This window comes from Nycticebus coucang, chromosome 12 (genome assembly GCF_027406575.1).
Source record: "Nycticebus coucang isolate mNycCou1 chromosome 12, mNycCou1.pri, whole genome shotgun sequence".
Classification (NCBI taxonomy): domain Eukaryota; kingdom Metazoa; phylum Chordata; class Mammalia; order Primates; family Lorisidae; genus Nycticebus; species Nycticebus coucang.
This window is the reverse complement of record NC_069791.1, coordinates 98773014-98792367: the sequence shown is the minus strand read 5'-3', so window position 1 is coordinate 98792367 and position 19354 is coordinate 98773014. Positions and strand designations below refer to the sequence as shown.

Sequence of the window (19354 nt, the reverse complement as noted above, 5' to 3'; positions counted from 1 at the left end):
CGTTGAAGGAAAAGGACAGCTGGATGTGGATGAACATGAGGAGAGGCAAAGAGCCCACTAGATGAAATGGTCAGAGCCTGTCCAGGGCTTCTGCTTGGCTACTCCCTGGGAGTCAGCACAGCACATCCTGACAGGTGAGGTCTGGGCCCTGCCTCAGACAGAGCACTTGGAAGGCAGAGTGGCTAGTAGCAGGCAGTGGGACCAACAGGGAAGGAAGCATATGGCCTCCTTTCTTGTCCTCTCCTTGGCCTGGGCTGTAGCTGAACTGCATGTTAAGTTTCTGTGGCCATACTTAGACAGGAACTCAAATCCTTTACAACATCTGCTCAATCTCCATTGATTGAATGTACTTAAGTTAGCCAATCCCATGTTGAAGAACATTTAAGTTGCATCCATTTTTTTTGTCAGTCCTCTTTCTTTTTTTTTTTTTTTTTCTGTTCTTTGAGACAGAGTCTCACTATGGCACCCTTAGTAGAGTACAGTGGTGTCACAGCTCACAGCAACCTCAAACTCAGGCTTAAGCAGTTCTCTTTCCTCAGCCTCCCAAGTAGCTGGGACAACAGGCACCCACCACAATACCTGGCCATTTTTTAGGTTGTAGTTGCCATTGTTGTTTGGCAGGCCCAGGCTGGGTTTGAACCCACCAGCTCTGGTATACACGGCTGGTGCCCTAAGCACTGAGCTACAGGTGCCAAGCCAATTGTGTGTGTATATATATATATATATATATATATATATTTTTTTTTTTTTTTTTTTTTTTTTTTTTTGTAGAGACAGAGTTTCACTTTATTGCCCTCGGTAGAGTGCCGTGGCGTCACACAGCTCACAGCAACCTCCAACTCCTGGACTTAGGCGATTCTCCTGCCTCAGCCTCCCAAGTAGCTGGGACTACAGGCGCCTGCCACAACACCCGGCTATTTTTTGTTGCAGTTTGGCTGGGGCTGGGTTTGAACCCGCCACCCTCGGTATATGGGGCTGGCGCCCTGCTCACTGAGCCACAGGCGCTGCCCTGTATATATATATATATTTTTTTTTGTAGAGACAGAGTCTCATTTTACCGCCCTCGGTAGAGTGCCATGACGTCACAGGACTCACAGCAACCTCCAGCTCTTGGGCTTCCGCGATTCTCCTGCCTTAGCCTTCTGAGCAGCTGGGACTACAGGCGCCTGCCACAACGCCCCGCTATTTTTTGGTTGCAGTTCAGCAGGGGCTGGGTTTGAACCCGCCACCCTCGGTATATGGGGCCAGCGCCCCACTCACTGAGCCACAGGCGCCACCCACCAATTGTATTTTCTAATACAATGTAAATCCATGAAACACTCCCCTATTCCACTTGTGGTACGAGTTCCCCACTTGGGGAGATACTAGTGCCATCCAGTTACAAGTGTATTCTGAGTGCCTCTTGTGAGTTGGGAACATATCATCATGGGTTCCTCTCCCATCCAGATGGAGGGCCACCTCACCCTTTTCCCACTCAAGGTTAGACCTCCCCCATAAGGGGCACTGTCCCTTCTAGCCTCCTCCAGGACCCTGTCCACTACCATCTCTCTTTCACCACCCACCTCTCCCACTATGCCAGCTCAGTCCCTACCACCTACTAACATGCAGGAACACTCAGAGGATGCTGAACCAACCAGACATAGCAAAGCTTGGCTTCAGGGTTGATACAGTCTAATCCCAACTCCTCAGCATTATCCATTTGGTGACTCTTTATGGCTCATTTTCCTAGGGTAAAAGTGGGTATGCAACACGGCCAGTGGCTCACGCCTGTAATCCTAGCATTCTGGGTGTCTGAGGAGGGTAGATCACTTTTTTTTTTTTTTTTTGCAGTTTTTGGCCAGGGCTGGGTTTGACCCACCACCTCGGGCATATGGGGCCAGCGCCCTACCCCTTTGAGCCACAGGCGCTGCCCGAGGCTGGATCACTTGAGCTCAGGAGTTCCAGGCTAGCCTGAGTAAGAGTGAGACCCTCTCTCTGCTAAAAATAGAAACACCAGCTGGATGTCCTGGCTTGTGCCTGTTATCTCAGCTACTTGGGAGGCTGAGGCAAGATGATTGCTCAAAGCCCAGAAGTCTGAGGTTTCTGGACACCATGGCACTCTAGCCCAGGTGATAGTGAAACTCTGTCTCAAAAGAATAAAGATAATAGGCTCAGTGCCAGTAGTACAGTGGTTACAGCGCCAGCCACATACACTGAGGTTGGCAGGTTCGAGCCCCGTCCATGCCAGCTAAACAACAATGACCACTGCAACAAAAAATAGCTGGGCATTGTGGTGGGTGCCTGTAGTCCCAGCCTTGGGAGGGTGAGACAAGAGAATCACTTAAGCTCAAGAGTTTGAGGTTGCTGTGAACTGTGATGTCACAGCACTCGACTAAGGGTGACATAGTGAGACTCTGTCTCAAAAAAAATAAATAAAAATAAGGGCAGTGCCTGTGCCTCAAAGGAGTAGGGTGCCGGCCCCATATGCCGGAGGTGGCAGGTTCAAACCCAGCCCCAGCCAAAAAAAAACAAAAGAAAGCCCTGCAAAAATAAATAAAAATAAAAATGATAAATAAACTGAGAAAGATGAATTTCACAGACATTGTATTTAAGGCAAAGAAGCAAGAGCCATAAGAAGTACATACTGTATAATCCCATTTTGAAATGGTCTATAAACTAGGCTATGCCTCTGGTCAGAGAAGTCTGAAAAGTGGTTGAGGGAAGAGTCATTCACTACTGACCAGCTAGGGACACCAGAGAACTTTCCAGGGTGTTGGAAATATTTTCTATTTTTTTTTTTTGAGACAGAGCCTCAAGCTGTTGTCCTGAGTAGAGTGCTGTGGCAGCAACCTCCAACTCCTAGGCTCAAGCGATTCTCCTACCTCCACCTCCCAAGTAGCTGGGACTACAGGTGCCTGCCACAACGCCTGGCTATTTTTTCGTTGCAGTCATCATTGTTGTTTGACGGGCCTAGGCTGGATTTGAACCCGCCAGCTCAGGAGTATGTGGCTGGCGCTTAAGCCGCTCGCGCCGAGCCAATGTTTTCTATCTTAATATGGATTGTGCTTACACCGGGGGTATACGCATACATGTGTAAAAATTCCTTCTGGAGCCACACTTAAGATTTATACCCCTAATGTCATACCTCTACAAAAGTTAATACCTAACAATTGATGATGACTCTGGAGATTAATTAGGCATTGTATAATAGGCAGTTATCTTTTTAAACCCTAATCCCACTGCCCTCTAATGACTGGCACACATGACCTCTGAGGCACATGGAAAGCGTTTTTGCAAAGGACCGGAGACAAGAACGCGAGGTCTCTGGGGAAGGAAGCCCCACTGGCTACCGGAACTAAACGGTAAACCGCCGAAGCGATGACTTGTGTCCCAAGCTGACCCCAGGACAGAGGCACGAGCCCACACGCGGCTCACCAGAGGTGCGGACGTGACTCCGGCCCCAGGCAGCCCGCGGCCCGCGGCCCCTCCCGCGCTCCTGCGGAGAGCCCCTCCCGCGCGCGAAACCAGCCAATCAGTAGCTGGCCCGGCCCAGGGTCACGTAATTAAGGTTCTCCGTCACCTAGGCTGACCACCCGCCTCCAATGGGCGCGCTACCGGACCGCCTTTGGGGAGCCGAGGTCCTACGACCAGAGCCGGCTCCCAGGCGCCCAGTAGCGTTTCCGCGGAGGGTGCTCTACTCCGAATGCCGGTTGGCGCCCCACCAACCAATCGCCGGTGTGCCCGAGCCGGGAAGCCAATGGCCGCCCGCCTCCCTACGCTAGGACGCGACGGTTGGTGCTGAGTTCCAGCAACGCGCGGGAGGTGGGGGAGGATTGGCGCAGGCAGCAGCCAATGGGCGGTGCGCGCGAGGCGCGGGGCCAATGAAAGCGCCGGGGGCGGGGCGGGCGCCGCGGCGGGCCGCTGAGAGGAGCGGCTGGTGGCGGCTGCGGCGGCCGGTGGCGGCGGCGGCCGGTCATGGCGGAGGCGGAGGCCGGCGGCGACGACGCCCGCTGCGTGCGGCTGAGCGCCGAGCGGGCCCAGGCGCTGCTGGCCGACGTGGACACGCTGCTGTTCGACTGCGACGGCGTGCTGTGGCGCGGCGAGACGGCCGTACCCGGCGCGCCGGAGGCCCTGAGAGCGCTGCGAGCCCGTGGCAAGCGCCTGGGCTTTATCACCAACAACAGCAGTAAGACCCGCGCGGCCTACGCCGATAAGCTGCGGCGCCTGGGCTTCGGCGGCCCGGCGGGGTCCGGTGCCGGCCTGGAGGTCTTCGGCACGGCCTACTGCACGGCGCTCTACCTGCGCCAGCGTTTAGCCGGCGCGCCGGCGCCCAAGGCCTACGTGCTGGGTAGCCCAGCCCTGGCCGCCGAGCTGGAAGCCGTGGGAGTCGCCAGCGTGGGCGTGGGACCTGAGCCTCTGCAGGGCGACGGCCCGGGTGACTGGCTGGACGCGCCGCTTGAGCCCGACGTGCGCGCGGTAGTGGTTGGCTTCGACCCGCACTTCAGTTATATGAAGCTGACGAAGGCCCTGCGCTACCTGCAGCAGCCTGGCTGCCTGCTCGTGGGGACCAACATGGATAACCGGCTCCCGCTCGAGAACGGCCGCTTCATCGCGGGTCCGTGCGCCCCGGGGGCGGGTGGCTGGGGCCCTGGACCGCGGGCCCCCTCCGCGCCCTCTGACCCGGGCCTCTCCCCCTCCCTCTCTGCCCCGCAGGTACCGGGTGTCTGGTCCGAGCCGTGGAGATGGCGGCCCAGCGTCAGGCGGATATTATAGGGAAGCCCAGCCGCTTCATCTTCGACTGCGTATCCCAGGAGTACGGAATCAACCCTGAACGCACCGTCATGGTGGGAGACCGCCTGGACACAGACATCCTTCTGGGCGTCACCTGTGGCCTGAAGACGATCCTGACCCTCACTGGAGTCTCCACTCTGGGGGACGTGAAGAGCAATCAGGAAAGTGACTGCATGTCTAAGAAGAAAATGGTCCCTGACTTCTATGTTGACAGCATAGCCGACCTTTTGCCCGCCCTTCAAGGTTAAAGATTTAGTGTCTTTAATCTCCAGAATAAAAAAAATTGAAAATCCGTTACCCAAATTTATAGGTGGGGCTTGAGCATATGCTCAGCTACCTGGCTTCAGAGGGTGTTAAGCAAAGGGATTGGTTAACCTTGTAAGTAAACGTTTGGGGGTGGTGGTGATTTTGTTTACAGATGCTTCTATTCTAAGATGCACTTTTAAGCCTAGGGGCATCGGGAGGGTGGGTTCTGGGCCTTGGGCAGCCTCAGCAGGGCCTGCTAATGGACTGAGGCTTGTCTAGAGGTGGTTGGTCATTTATTTTGCTGGGAAATTCATTTAGGTATCAAACCTCCTGAAGAGCAGAGGAGAGGGGCTGATTATCGTGACTGTTGAGAAGCTTGCACAGAGGGAACCAAGGTTCCATCACTGTGAATGTCCAGCAGTAGAGCCTCCTGCATCCTGCCCCTCACTGCAGGGAGTGAGTGGAGGAGGGAGATTGCTCCCAGGTGGTGTCTTCCTGCCCTTCAGGTTTGGGGTGCTGCCCTTGCCACCCTTCTCCCTTCCCTACTTCTTTGAAAACCACTCTGATGTCACACTTGAGTGTCTGTTGTGTTTTAGATACCCAGGGCTGCTGCTGCTTATACAGTTACCCAGTTTGGTAAACTCAGCCCAGCTAAACCTCAGCTCTCTCAAGTTTAAACTTACGTGATTTGGACTGAGTATATTGTTGGCTGAGTGGCCAAGAGGGAACGGATGCTTTCACTGAACTCTGGGCTTCTGAGCAGTGTTGGTACCAAAAATTATTTTTTAAACTTCCAAGCAACTTTGTCAAGTGGTGGGATTAAATCTTTAAGCCTGTTGATTAACAGCTGTGCTGTCTCATAGGGAAAATCAAGTCTGTGCCCTGCAGCTAACAGCAGGGCTAAAAGCACTTGGTGGTTAAGAAATGCCTGTAGCCCAAGGCTGTGGGGGAAGGGAGGGGGAGATGTCCCAAGAACAGGAAGTCCTTTTATGAAGCATCCAGTCTCTTCTGTCCTCTCATACCCTAGATTGGGTGGGGATTACATGTGACCCATGGGCCACCCAATTTGGCCCTAGATTCCCTTGTAGGTGGCCAGCAGTAGGGGCTGTAGCCTTTTCTGCCTGTTCCCTAAGCCTGCTGACCTTTAACAGACCTGAGAAGCACTCTTAGCAACACCTGCAGGGCAATGCCTAGTAAGCTATTCCTTTTGGCTGACTCCTTCCCAGTGCCTTGCCCTGTACCCGGTGGTTTCTCCCACCCCTGGGGGTCACAGCACTACTTCACTTGTTCATGAAGAATTTTCAGAGCAATAAAGGGTGTCCTGAGCCTTGGGGGTCTGGAGCTTGGACTGTGCCACAGCGCAACATGAGTAGCCACACCTGTGAGGTTGGTGGTGCTGATGTTGGCTCTGCAAGGTTGGCTCAAGGGTAAGTCTGGATATTGAGCAGGCCTGTCGGGGTATTGTCACCCACACTGGGAGTGCATGGCAGGTGCAGCAGCAACATCTCCCTCTTCAGCCCACCCACCCAGGAGCCTGTGTGGGCCCTATCTCTGGCCCACTGTGCTGTATGACCCTGAATGCATATTAAACTCTCAAACCAACAATGACTTGGGTGTTCTTTGCTCTTGTCACACTAGCCCTGCACCTTGCACTGAGGTGGCAGCTGTCTAGCTACAGGTAGGAGCAGGGAGGAGTAGTAGAAGAGCTGACTGGGATTCCAGTTCCAGAGTTGGAATGCTGTCCACCCCATTTCAGGCTGTTACAGGGGAACAGGTTCTAAAGAATCAGGAAAGGCAATACAAAGGGAAATTGGAGAAAGGGTAGACCATGGAGTGAAGCTGGCTGAGGCAGGCGTGCACACATGCTGAGCTACAATGTGTCAGATGGCTGGAGGTACGGGGTGGGAGTGGAATAAGCTGCCCAGGGCAGGTGGGACACTGAGGCAGACCTGACCATATGGCATGCAGGAGGCTCCAGCTGGGTGCCTGTGCACGGTCCAGCTTTCTGGAGTCTGCTCTGTGATGCACTCTGCAGGATCATGTCTTGTGCTGGTGGGGGCTGGAGAATGGCTGAGGGTGCACAGGCCCACACCAAGCGTTCCCTCACAGTAGGCATTTATTGACAGCTTGCTGTATTGCTAGAGCCTGTCCCTGGGAGTCTAGAGGTAACTCAAGAGACTATGTCTGACACAGACCTCAGGAAAAATTAAATCTGCCTCAGCTAGACTTAACCAATTTGCCCTGACCAGGCCCAGGCTGCTCTCCAGTTAGGCTGGACTTGATTTCCATGTGATTGTACCCTACACCCTCCCAGACCTGTGCTCTGCAGTCCGCACAGTCCAGGTGTCTGGAGAGCCAGGCCTCCTGGTGACAGGTGCCCCCAGGTGCAGGGGAGGGGACTGTCCTGACTCTGACCTAGATATCAGATGCGAATCTGAACCTGAACCTGGGGAGGCAGCGGGTCAGGAGGGGAGGGGTACAGTTGTTTGGCTCATCAAAGGTATCCTGAGGTTTCCTGGGTGAGGCTGTAGGCAAGGGGCTACAGACAATCAGTACATTGTCAGCAGGGGTTACAGCATGGAGCAAGGGAGCTGCTGCACTGAGAGCCGTGGGCCCAGGCCTGCTGAGGTGAGTACCTCCCACACCTCTGGGGCAAGTACCCAGGGAATACCTGGGGCAGGGTGGGAGATAGTAATATCCACCACCATCTCCACCACCACCTTTCCTGAGAAAGCTTGCTACCTGGTCTCTTAACTCCAATGACTCATTGACCCTAACATGCCCCCAGGTGAAAACCAAGCCTCACCCTGGAGGCTGGAGAGCCACTGGCCTATTGCTACTGCTGCTGCTGGCACTGGCCACTGTGGGAGCTGTGGCTGGGGGGCTCCTTGGCCTCTTTGCTCAGGGCCCTCCCAAGGTGAGTCCCTCCTCAGGACCAGTGCACCAAGAAAAGGCAGGGGAAGCCAGCACATCCCAGCCCTCCAGAAACCCAGGGCTGGGAGCAGCTGTAACACAGGCCCTGGAACAGAGGGAGGGATCCAACACAGTGCTAAGGGTGTGCTGAGGGCTACCAAGCTGAACTCCAACTTCCCACTTTCAGCCATTGCTGCAGAGGCTGCAACTGACCCTCGCAAGCCCCCAGGTCCCCCAGTCCAACCAAACCATCCTGGTGGATGTGGCCCAGAACTCAGCAACCATTACAGTGACTCCGCCTCAGAGCAACCGCAGCTGGGTGGTGCTGTTTGATGGGCAGAATGTGAGTGGACAGGGAGGGGTCACCGCCCAGGTGTCTGGAGTGGCCAGCCCTCACACCCCTGCCTCCCCAGGGCTGCATCTGTTACCGCCCTGAGAAGCACCAGGCCTGCTTCCTCCGCCTGATGGAAGACCAGGATTGGGAGACCCTGCAGCTGCTGGTGAATGCCTCAAGGGTGAGCAACCCATGCTGGGCTCAGCCCAGGGCCAGAGGCCAGACAAAGGGTCCTGTGTGCAGCTTGGGCTGATGCAGGCTGGGGCTCTGGTTTCAGAGGAACAGAAAGCTCTATCTTCCTTAGCTGGAGCTGCTGACAAGAGCTGAGGGTGGGGCTGCTGAGGTGGGGGTGGGGATGCATAGGCAAGGAGCAGGGGAGGTGCCCCTATCCTTAGCCTACAAGACCCTTCTCTGCAGGCCCAAGGGTCCTGTACCCCCAGCCAGGACACCCACTATGCCCAGGAGCTGCTGGCCGTGCTAGGGAGCCATGAGGTGGACCCTGCCCAGGTAGGGGCTTTGGTGCGACATCTTTGTGCAAAGACCCCCATCTACTGGGCCCGTCGAGCAGAGGGTAAGTCAGGGCAGCTGCGTGGAGAAGACTGGCTTCTCAGGACAGTCTGGGGACTGGGGGAGAGAAGCCCTTCAGAGATTCATGGAGCCCCCTTCCCCCCCAGGGCCCCAGAGGCAGCGGTTGATCTATCTCTGCATTGACATCTGCTTCCCAAGCAACATCTGCGTGTCGGTCTGCTTTTATTACCTCCCAGACTAAGCCCCTGACCTGGCCCAGCCCAGCTCCTGGCCCCAGTCTAGCAGGCTGGCTGGGTCACCAGCACCATGGAGGTAGCAGAGAATAATAAACCTTTCCACCTGGCTGTGGTGGTGTTCTCTTGTGGCCTCAGGACCTTAAACAGGTGGAGAGGGGATGAGAAAGGACAGCACTGGCTTAGTGGATACCAGCCTCAGACCCTGCTTTAGCAGCTCCAGGCCCTGGGGTCTAAGACTTTCTCAAAGGAATATGGGCTATCCTAGCCCATCTCATACAGCCTGGTTCCGGTGGCCTCCTGAGCCCTGTTACATACAGGTAAGCAACTGGGGGCTGAGACAGCCCCATGGCAGACGGCCTAGTAGGCTCAGCCTGGCCAGGGGAGCCCAGTCAGGTCTGGTTAGCTGGAGCTGGCAGAAGCTAGCCTGTGGGGTTTCACTCTGACCTGGTGCTGTGCAGGTCCATCCAGGCAGTGCCATGTGCACCAGGCAGTCCCAGCTATCAGATGGTTGCCTGCAGTCCTGAGGGGCACAAGCTAGCCCAGCACGCTGTCATTGAAGGCCAAGCAGACAACAGCCTTTTGGTGGCCACCATACTCCCTCTTGATCTCTCCAGTCTCCACACACCAGAGCCGGGCCAAGTTGTCAGAGGAGGCTGAGGGAGGGTCAAGCAACAGCTCAGGGCACAAGCTGGGCTAGGCTGGCCAAGGCGGAGGAGCAGCAGCCGTGATGGGCTGGCCCTAGAGGCCTAAGCAGAGTGGGTGGGGGGCAGGAGGGCCGGGCTCACCGGTGACGATGTACTGGGAGTCCCCTGAGAAGGCACAGCCCCACATCCAGCCCCGAGATGACTCTCCAGGGTTGCCACTTCTGATGCTCAGCTCTGTCATTAGGGAAAAGTTGGATGTCCTCCAAATCTTGCAAGTCTGGTCAGCTGAACAGGTGGCAAGGAGCCTGGGGGTGAGTGTGGGGTGTTAAGCAGTAGCCTCCCACCCTACACCCTTATGCCACACACCAGGTAGGCCCCAACCCATCAAGCCCCCAGCCCCAGGCAAGACCCTTTCCAGGCCACCAAACCCTGACGCACGTGGAATCAGGGCTGAAGCGGCACTGCAGGGCGTAGCGTGTGTGGGCAGGAATCTTGGTCTTGGGGATGAGCTGAGTCACGTCGTCACCAATGCCCCCCGTCAGATTCCAGACATAGCAGTTTCCCTACAGAATAGGAGGCAGTCACAGGGAGGCTGGCCTTGACCTGAGACTTAGGGAAGCATGCCCTGCGGCCCCAACACTGGGTGCTGACTGTACTCAGGGACATGTAGGCAGGCACCTCTGGTCCAATCTGTAGGAGGTATTTGGGAGGCCTGGTCCCAACCTAGGGACATATCAACCAGCCAAACATAGGAGATCAAGCCTGGCCAAGTACTTGCATATGACCTCCTGGAGGATGCCGCTGGCTAACGAGAATGTGAAGGATGGGGGGAGGGTACCCAACAGAAGGAACAGCACAGCCAAATGCTGGAGGAGGGCAGTCTAGAGACATGGGGGGTAGTGATGCTGGGATCTCAACCAAATTAATGGGAGAAGACAAGGCTGGAAAGGAGAGCTGGGACCAAACCACAGCATCCTACAGGCATGATTAGGAGTTGGGGTATCTCAGGGTCCTGCAGGGGAACTGATCTGACCAGTGCTGCTGAAGGACACCCTGGTGGTCAGGGGAGAATAGATCAGGGGCCAGGAGAGGTCAGAGAGGAGGAAGGCCTTAAAGAGTGTGTCTGCTGTCAGGGGGAGACAAAGATGATTTGGACCAGGAGGCAACAGGGAAAAAAGAGGGAAGTGGTCAGACTTGAAACTGAAGTGTCCGCTACCTGCTGGATGGGCTCAGGTGGGGAGCAGAAGCGGCAACAGCAGTAATACCCAGGCTCTGGCTTTGGTGACTGTGTGAGTGTTGGGAGCCCAGGAGGGGGAAGCAGAATTGTGAGGGGAGAGAAGGCCCCAAGGGAATAAGCCCATCTGCAGGGGATAGCGGGCTGCACCCACAAGGACTCACCGTGCTATTAACTGCTGCCATGTAGCTAGCATCAGGGTCAATGTGGGCAGACGTGATGGAGACTTCAGGCTCAGGGATCAGCTGCTCATTGTGGTCTGTTTTCAAGTCCCAGATATGGATAGCTCCACTCTGGTCACCCACGATAAGCTCTGCCTGGGGTGTAGGGGAGGTGAGGCAGGGCAGGCCCCCTGACCTCAGAGATCCAGGCTACCCAGCCTCACAAGTGTCCCTCACCTGGTTGGGGTGCAGGCACACACAGTTAATGGGTGCATTCACCTGGAAGATCCTCTGACACTGCAGATTCCGGGACCTGTAGGATGGAGATGAGGGGACACACCACAATCTGTAGTGCCCCACCTAGATGACCTCTCCCTGGTAGATTTATCCTTGTTCCTCTCCTGAGAGGAATACCCTGTAAGAAGCATTTGGGGGTTTGGGCCCTCCTCTCTAGGAGCCAGCCTAAAACCAGTGACTGAATGAAGGGGAGGAACACTATGGCTCCTGGCCTGGACACAGAGCTAGGTCTTTGATGCAATTGACTATGTTCTGCTTTTCTCACTTCCTTCAATAAATCACCCACACAAAGCTCCCTGTCTCATCCTTTGCTTGGAGAGAACCTAAGACACAATCCCCCAGCCTGGCCCACCTCACCCACAGGCAGCAGGCCCCTCCTGCCCAGCACTTCACACCTGAGGTCCCATATCCTGGCTGTGCAGTCCTCCCCACCCGTGTACATCCAGCGGCCGTCCTCATGGAAACCCACAGATGCAATGTTCTTGTTGACACCATCATAGCTGATAATGGGGTTGGGATTATTGGAGTTGAGATCATACATGCGGATGTGCTGGTAACCTAGGGAGACAGGCTGACCTGAGCTTGACTGTGCACAAGTTGGCCCACCAGAGGTCAGGGGTCAGAGCCCCAGGGTCACAGATACCTGCAGCAGCAATCATGCTGCGGTCTGGCGTGATCTCCAACGCGTTCACCTGCTTGGTCTGTTAAAGAGGATGGCAGGAAGCAAGCCGTATGGCCCTGGGGACCTCTGGGATCTGGCCTAAGCTGCTGCACCCTTCTCACTCCAGGCCTTTTAGGCCTATCTCCACCCGTGTACTGCCCCATACCGCCCTGCCCACCACCCAGGTGGAGGATACAGAGTCCTGGTGCTGCACGGTGCGGGTGCAGATCCCGCTGTGGGCCTGCCAAAACCGCACGGTGTGGTCATAGCCTGCAGTGGCCAAGATGACGGGGTCACTGCCCACTGTGCCAGGGGAGGTGTTCATGGTTTGGCTGTTAGGAACACTGAAGTCTGCACAGGCCGTCAGAGCGTCTGGTGGGGAGAGAAGTGGGAAGCAGAGTATACCTCCCGGTACTAAGTACATCACAAAGCCACTAGGTACCGAGGGATGGCTGGGAAACGAGCTCAGGCAGGTTCCGGGACATGCGTTAACAACCGGCAAGCGGGAGCAATAGGATCCCGGCGCGTGCTCCGCCCCCTCCCCACGCACCGGCGCAAACACCTTCCTACCACGCCCGGCAGGGGGCAGTCCGGGCCCACTCTGCCGCAGGGGCGGGCCGCAGGGAATACAGAGCTCTGAGGCTGCGCATGCGTAACAGGCTGGCGGCAAGCCCTGATGGGATCGGGCGCTGTCTGGCTGGGTCCCCGAGCTCCCTGGTGTTCCACCGACCGCCCTGGCTCCGTCCTACCGGCCGGCTTGCCCCAGCAGCGCTCTCCCTGCCGCTCAGAAGCTGTTTCCCTGCCCTGGTCTCACGGCTTCCATACCTTACAGGGGCTCCGCGCTCTGCTGTGACCCAGGACGGCGAAGGGAGCCGGAGCGAGTCGATCAAGTCTGAGCGTAGGGTTATCGATGGGCCTCTAGGGCGAGACCATGGTGCTGGCGGGGGTGGTGGGACGAGACCAAAGTTCTGGAACTAGGGGCGGCTCCAACTGAGGAACCTGTAGCGGTGCCGCGGGGTGGACGAAAGCAGCGACTTTATCCTCAGCCTTCTCCTCACTCGGCACCTGCCCCTCTGGCACTACCCATTTTCCAGACTTGGATCCCTAGGCGGGGCGGCGCTGTCCCCGTTTCCTATCCCGACCTCCTACTCCACAGCAGGACTAGTATTGTGAGGTCAGTTACAGGACTGGGATTTCACAGAGGCATGAATAATTTTTTTAGTATGAGTATCTCCCAAACATTGCATGGGACATACTTTCAAGAAAACTTACTACTTGCTTATCGTGTAGTTTTATTTGCTTTATCTGTCACCTCCAGCCCAGAGCCTGTCCAGCCCCAACCTGATCCGTGGGACACCTCACTCAGCCCAGAGACCCCATTCAGAACCACACTCATTCTAGTCCTGGGCTCTACCACAGATGGCTTCACCCCTGGGATGGGCTCTCCCATAGTTTCTTCCCACTGAGTTTATAATGCATCGTGGCTGCACCGCTGCTTTCCTCTGTCCACACCAAATCCCTCACCACCCCCTGAGGCCCTTGGTCCCAGGAACCCTCCTTACTCCCTCCTGCCTCTTAGCCTTTAAACACCACAAAACAATCCCAAACTCTCTCCTTCAAAGAGTCATCCTGGCTGCAGTGCTAGTTCCCTTCCTCACCGCCCACTCATTCCTCAACTCCTTTTACCCTCAACTCTCCAATGAAAACTCAAGGTCCCTGGCAATCTCACTTTGCTAAACCCAGTGGATACTTTTCCTCTCACATCTTGACACGTCTGCAGAGTGGTTGATAGTACCATGCCTTATAACCTCCCATTTCTACCTTCTTGCCTGGCACTCAATCTCTTTTCCTGCCACCTCTCCAGAGATCTCTCTGCACTGAATGCTAGACCTGGGGGCTGAAGACCACCAGCTCCAGTTCTTCCAGTAGCATCCCTGCTCTGGGACTTTCCACCCTGTGTCCAGCTCAGGTGGCTTCCAGAGCCTTGGCCTTCAAAGCACATACAGCTCCATGTTATACACTGTCCCTTGAATGCCTCACTGACAACCACCACCTTCCACAGCCAAGAGGATTCCTCATTGACTGCTTCCCCTTCTGTGTGTAATGTCCATCCTTGTGTTACAGCTGGGGCAGGTGTGGACAAAATCCTCCCCCTCCCCCACTCTTCTCTTTGCTTCAGCCAGGATTCTACCTCTGGCCTGCGTCCCTGTCCTCTTCTTTCCGCTGCCCTGATTCTACCCCCTCCACCCAATCATCTCCTGGATTGCCATCCTCATTTACTTTGCCCCTTCCAAACTTTCCTCTGAATCATAGGGTGGTTTTTAGAAAAACCTAAGTCTGGGCTGGGTACAGTATCTCAGACCTGTAATCCTGGCACCTTGGGAAGTCAAGGAAAGAGGATTGCTTGAGGCCAGGAGTGTGAGATCAGCCTGAACACCATAGTGAGACCCCATCTCTACAGAAAAAAAATTACAAAAAGGGGCATGGTGGCAGCTGCCTGTAGTCCCAGATACTCAGGAGACTGAGGTGGGAGGATGTCTTGAACCCAGAAGTTCAAGGCACCACTGCACTCTAGCCCAAGCTGTAGAGTGAGAACCTAAGTCTGACCTTATCACCCTATTAGAAACCTTCAGGGGTGGGCAGCACCTGTGGCTCAAAGGAGTGGGGCGCTGGCCCCATGAGGTGACGGGTTCAAACCCAGCCCTGGCCAAAAACTGCAAAAAAAAACCCAAAAACCTTCAGGGGTTGGCTCTACAGCCTATAGCTCTACAGCAGCTGGGGCGCCAGCTACATACACTGAAGCTGGCAGTTTCAAATCCAGCCCAGGCCTGCCAAACGACAATGACAACTGTAATCAGAAAACAGCTGGGCATTGTGGTGGGCACCTGTAGCCCCAGCTACTTGGGAGGCTGAGGCAAGAGAATCAATTGCTTAATCCCAAGAGTTTGAGGTTGCTGTGAGCAATGATGCCATGGCACTCTACCCAGGGCAACAGCTTGAGACTGTGTCTCAAAAAACAAACAAACCTCAGGGGGTCTCCATCACCTTCTCAACTCCTGGGCCTGATTCCTGTGGCTTCCTCTACTCTCTCCTCAGGTCATGTCTTCTGGCCAGAGGGGAGACATACCCTCCTCTTTGAGTTCTTGTCTGTGCCTGGGATGCTTTTCCCTCTACTTCTTTCCCTGTGAAACTCTTGGTTTTCAGCACCTTGAATAGCCATTTGGGGGGAAGGGGGATAGAGACAGGATCTTGCTATGTTGTGCAGGCTGGTCTTGAACTCCTGGGTTCAAGCAATCCTCAGCCTGTGAAGTAGGTGGGACTATAGTAATAGAATCTTGAGGGCTTATTCTGTATGGGGTTTTGTTTTACTTGAGATGAAATTCACATAACATAAAATTAACCATTTAAAGTGAATAATTCAATGGCACTTAGGACTCACAATGTGTGCAGCCACTACCTGTATCTGGTTCCAGAACATTTTCATCAACCAAAAGGAATTTGCCATCCTCCCTCTCCCACCCCAGGCCCTGGCAACCACTAATCTTTTTTCTGTCTCTACAGATTTGCTTATTCTGGACACTTCACATAAATTAAATCGTACAGTATAAGGCTTTTTTGTCTGGCTTCTTTCACTCAGTGTAATGTTTTTGAGGTTTGTCCACATTGTAGCTTGAATATTAGATAAATAATATTCTACTGTAAGGGTCAGCCACATTTTATTTATCCATTCATTCATGGATGGATATTTGTTGTTTTTTCCTTTTTGGCTATTGCGACTGATGCTGCTGTGGACACTTACGTACTAGTATCTGAGCATGTGTATTCATGTCATTTGGGCATATACTAGGAGTGGAATTACTGGGTTGTATGGCAACTCTACATTCAAATTTTGGAGGAACTACCACACTGTGATGGGCATTTTACCTACATTATGCATTGAGTCTTTATGACTCTGCTGAGGAAGAACTGCCCTGGTTTTAGAGATGAGAAAATGGAGGCTCAGTGATGTAGAACTCTGTGTCCAAGAGCACACAGCTGGAAGGTGATAGAACCCAGGTTTCTCCCAGCTCTAGGCCAAGCCCCATCTCATGGGTTCAACTCTCCCCTGATTTCACCCACTCTGACCAAGGTGACTCCTCCCAAGGGGCCATCCCAGCACCTAATATGTCCTCTTCATCTTCCTCTCAAAGTTCACAGGAGATCCCTGAGGAGGCTCCACAGCTGGCTGGGGAATAGCAAATGAATACATGGGCTTGGAAAGCTGGGAGAGGAGTCCTGTGAACAACAGCAGTTCAAAGCTGGAGACCACCACACCTGTCAAGGAACCTAAGTGCATGAGAGAAGGGTGAGCTAAGGTCCCACCTGTCCCCAGCACCCTGCATTGCTTGCCTTTTCTGTGGAACTTTTGGGCCAAATGTGGGGGCTGAGGGCAGGGGAATAGCACTCAGGTAGCTGCAGGTTCCCAAGCATCGGGGTGCTAATGCACCAGGCAAGGCCCCCATCCTCCTGAGCACCTCCAGCATCTCTTCTGGGCAGGGCATGTGGCAGCGATCCCCTGTGATGTATCAGGCACCAGCTAAATGCTATACAGAGATGGCATTCATACAACCTGTGCTTCTGGCAGCCCACAGGAAAGGCCTTTTTACACATAATGGGCCAGACACTGGGACTTTGGGAGGTAGGAGGGGCACCCAAGAACACCCAAGCAGTCTGCTGGTGAGCAGAGGAAGGGGCTGTCGCCTGGCCGGCCAACACTGTGCATCTGGGAAGGAGGCCAGCCCAGGCTGCAGTGAAGCTGCTGCCAGCTTTGCTCCATGCTGAGCCTCAGCAATTCTGCTGGCTCAGCATGCTCCCACCCCCAGTCCCAGGATTGCTCTCTGTGTCCTCCTAGGCCTGACTTCCTAGAGGGTAGCCAGAGTCCCACGCCTCTGCATTTTCACCCCCAGCCTGAGTGGCTGCCCGCTGGGCTGCCCCCGTTCTCATGCCGGGGGTATCCCCAGGCAGATGCATATCTCTGTTTCCATGTAGACATCCTCATCAGCCCTGCGCTGCAGGCAGAGCTGCTGGCCCATTTAACAGATGAGGCAGCTGAGTGTTGGATCTTGCCCAAGGTCACTGGTGAGCAGTATTGGATCTTGGGCTTCTTGATCTTTCCTGGACCTTTCCATCTCTCAGAGTGAAGAACCTCTGGGGCCTGAGCAGGAGGCCACCTGGAGCCCAGGAGCTTCTAAACCACACTCTCAGTACCCACTGGGACTCCAGAATTCCCTGCCCAGACACCCCCAAGCGCACTCCCCAAATCTATACAGCCTTCTTCCGAGTCTGTCTTCTTGAAGGTGGCCACACAGTGTGGTGCCCACCCCAAGGGGTGCCTGTTGGGATGTGGATGGTGCTGGACCTAGTCAGGGAACATGTGGGATGGCTGCAGGCATTTTGTTATCCAAAGGAATCCAAGAATTCTAAATTTGAACTCAGCCTTTCGGGTCATAATGAAGGTATATTTGTCAAGAAGAGAGGCTGGGACATATTTTATTTCACAGGTTATTAGTGTGATTTATAACATTGGAAGTGTTCAGGCTGTGCACAATGGTTTATACCTGTAATGCCAGCACTTTGGGAGAAACAGGCAGGAGGATTACATGAGGCCAGAATTTAGAAACCAGCCTGGGCAACATGGCAAAAGTCTGTCTCTTAAAAAAAAAAAAAGAAAGAAAGAAAAATTAGCCAGCTGTGGTAATACACACCTGTAACCCCAGCTACTCAGGAGGCTGAAGCAGGAGGATCACTTGAGTCCAGGAGTATGAGGTTCCAGTGAGCTATGATGACACCACTGCACTCCAGCCTGGATGACAGAGAGAGATCCTATCTCTAAATAAAGAAAAAGTATTCAAACATTCAATGTGTGGACTTCTATATTCTTGCCCTTGGCCCTGGAAATGTTAGGCACAGGTCAGGGTGATTTATCTTAACAAACCCCAAACATAAATAATACGAGTACTGATGAGGCCGGGTGTGGTGGCTCATGCCTGTAATCCTAGCACTCTGGGAGGCTGAGGTGTGTGGATTGCCTGAGCTCACAGGTTCAAGACCAGCCTGAGCCAGAGTGAGACTCCACCTCTAAAACTAGCTGGGTATTGTGGTGGGTGCCTGTAGCCCCAGCTACTTGGGAGGCTGAGGCAAGAGGATCACTTGAACCCAAGAGTTTGAGGTTGCTGCAAGCTATTACACCATGGCACTCTACTGATGGTGACAAAGTGAAACTCTGTCTCAAAAAAGAAAAAAAATAAAAGCTCTGACTCATGACCTTAAGACCCTGGCAACTTAGCTTCTCTAAGCCTCGGTTTCTTCATCTGCAAAATGAGGACAGGAAGTCTGACCTCATATATGAAGTGACTAGCATAAGCATAGCACCTGATCCAGCAGGTACCCAGGAATCAGTCACTGTAAAGGGTAGGGGTAGGGCCTTTGCACTCAGGGACCCCTCTAGGAGCCCAGTACATGCCAGAAGACCTAGGCTTGCTCCCTAACCTCATGAGAGACCCCACAAAGGAAATGGCCAGCTGCCCTAGTGATCCCAAGACCCCTGTTCTTGCACTTCCCCTTTCCTACTTTCTGGACCTGCTTGATGGTCAATGTTCAGCACCACAGGGAACCGTGGAGGGGGTCATGCCATGCCAATTCTCCCAACATCTTTGTCCAGTGGGGATGGTGACCTGCCCTTCCTGGCAAATGAGGAAACTGAGCCTTGGGCCAGCACTCAGACCCCAATTAGTCTGTCTGTAGAATGCTTGGGAGGTAAAGGCCTGAGATCCAGAGTGGCCCAGGCCTTCAGGCAGGAGGTGAGAGGTGACACTTCAGTGGGGGTGGGGTAGGGTCAGCACCTGTCAGCGAGGATTGTCTGCTGGGGCCGCCAGAGTCTGTGGCTGCAGGCTAGAGAGTAAGCAGGGTGGGCACCGACTTTGGTGATGGATGTGGGAGCTGCCCTGGGGTTGGGGTCCAGACTGAGGATTCGAGAAAGTGTCCCCTGCATTATTCGTGGAGAGGAGCCAGAGGCTGCAGGGTAAGGAGGTGAAGTTGGGGGGAGGGAGTGCGGGTTCCCTGACACCGAATTCATTACAGGGAGATTCCTCTTCAGAATCCCTCGACACTTCCCACGGGAACCACGGCCACTGTGCCCAGGTGTCTCCGTGCCAGGCCCCCGCCCGTCCACTGTCTCAGAATCCCTCCCTCCTTGGGTCCCGCAGCCTCTGGAAGGCTCTTCAGGCTCAGCCTTGCGCCGCCACCGCCACCGCGTCGGGTTTCGCGTCCAGCCCCCCAGCGGCCGCTGTCC

At 54.6% G+C, this 19354-nt stretch overlaps 3 protein-coding genes and 2 long non-coding RNA genes across 8 annotated transcripts; 3 read left to right on the top strand and 2 right to left on the bottom strand.

Moving 5' to 3' along the window:
* Window positions 1–3879: 3879 nt before the first annotated feature.
* PGP (phosphoglycolate phosphatase) lies at window positions 3880–5062 on the top strand. Its single transcript, XM_053554390.1, has 2 exons — window positions 3880–4594; window positions 4693–5062. Exons 1-2 carry the CDS (start codon window positions 3955–3957, stop codon window positions 5016–5018), a joined length of 966 nt encoding a protein of 321 aa, XP_053410365.1. The 5' UTR covers window positions 3880–3954; the 3' UTR covers window positions 5019–5062.
* Window positions 5063–7593: 2531 nt separating this feature from the next.
* BRICD5 (BRICHOS domain containing 5) lies at window positions 7594–9074 on the top strand. Its single transcript, XM_053556651.1, has 6 exons — window positions 7594–7644; window positions 7712–7933; window positions 8117–8272; window positions 8343–8444; window positions 8681–8834; window positions 8938–9074. Exons 1-6 carry the CDS (start codon window positions 7594–7596, stop codon window positions 9030–9032), a joined length of 780 nt encoding a protein of 259 aa, XP_053412626.1. The 3' UTR covers window positions 9033–9074.
* Window positions 8997–12970, bottom strand: MLST8 (MTOR associated protein, LST8 homolog). Of its 4 annotated transcripts, none has more exons than XM_053554386.1 (9): window positions 12850–12970; window positions 12221–12396; window positions 12007–12058; window positions 11759–11921; window positions 11304–11379; window positions 11070–11222; window positions 10110–10234; window positions 9813–9976; window positions 8997–9680 (listed from the first exon to the last, which is right to left on the bottom strand). In XM_053554386.1, exons 2-9 carry the CDS (start codon window positions 12347–12349, stop codon window positions 9562–9564), a joined length of 981 nt encoding a protein of 326 aa, XP_053410361.1. In that variant the 5' UTR covers window positions 12350–12396; window positions 12850–12970; the 3' UTR covers window positions 8997–9561. The 4 variants fall into 4 exon arrangements, with proteins under 4 accessions (XP_053410361.1, XP_053410363.1, XP_053410364.1 ...); XM_053554388.1 differs by lacking the exon at window positions 12850–12970 and adding an exon at window positions 12774–12793; XM_053554389.1 differs by lacking the exon at window positions 12850–12970 and adding an exon at window positions 12575–12737 and having other exon boundaries at window positions 12007–12055.
* A 64-nt stretch (window positions 12971–13034) lies between these two features.
* LOC128560853 (uncharacterized) lies at window positions 13035–17908 on the top strand. The gene is made up of 3 exons (XR_008373163.1): window positions 13035–13198; window positions 16215–16369; window positions 17781–17908. It is a non-coding gene; the product is annotated as an uncharacterized LOC128560853 (long non-coding RNA).
* LOC128560854 (uncharacterized) lies at window positions 17716–19208 on the bottom strand. Its single transcript, XR_008373164.1, has 2 exons — window positions 18906–19208; window positions 17716–17866 (listed from the first exon to the last, which is right to left on the bottom strand). It is a non-coding gene; the product is annotated as an uncharacterized LOC128560854 (long non-coding RNA).
* Between the last annotated feature and the right edge of the window lie 146 nt (window positions 19209–19354).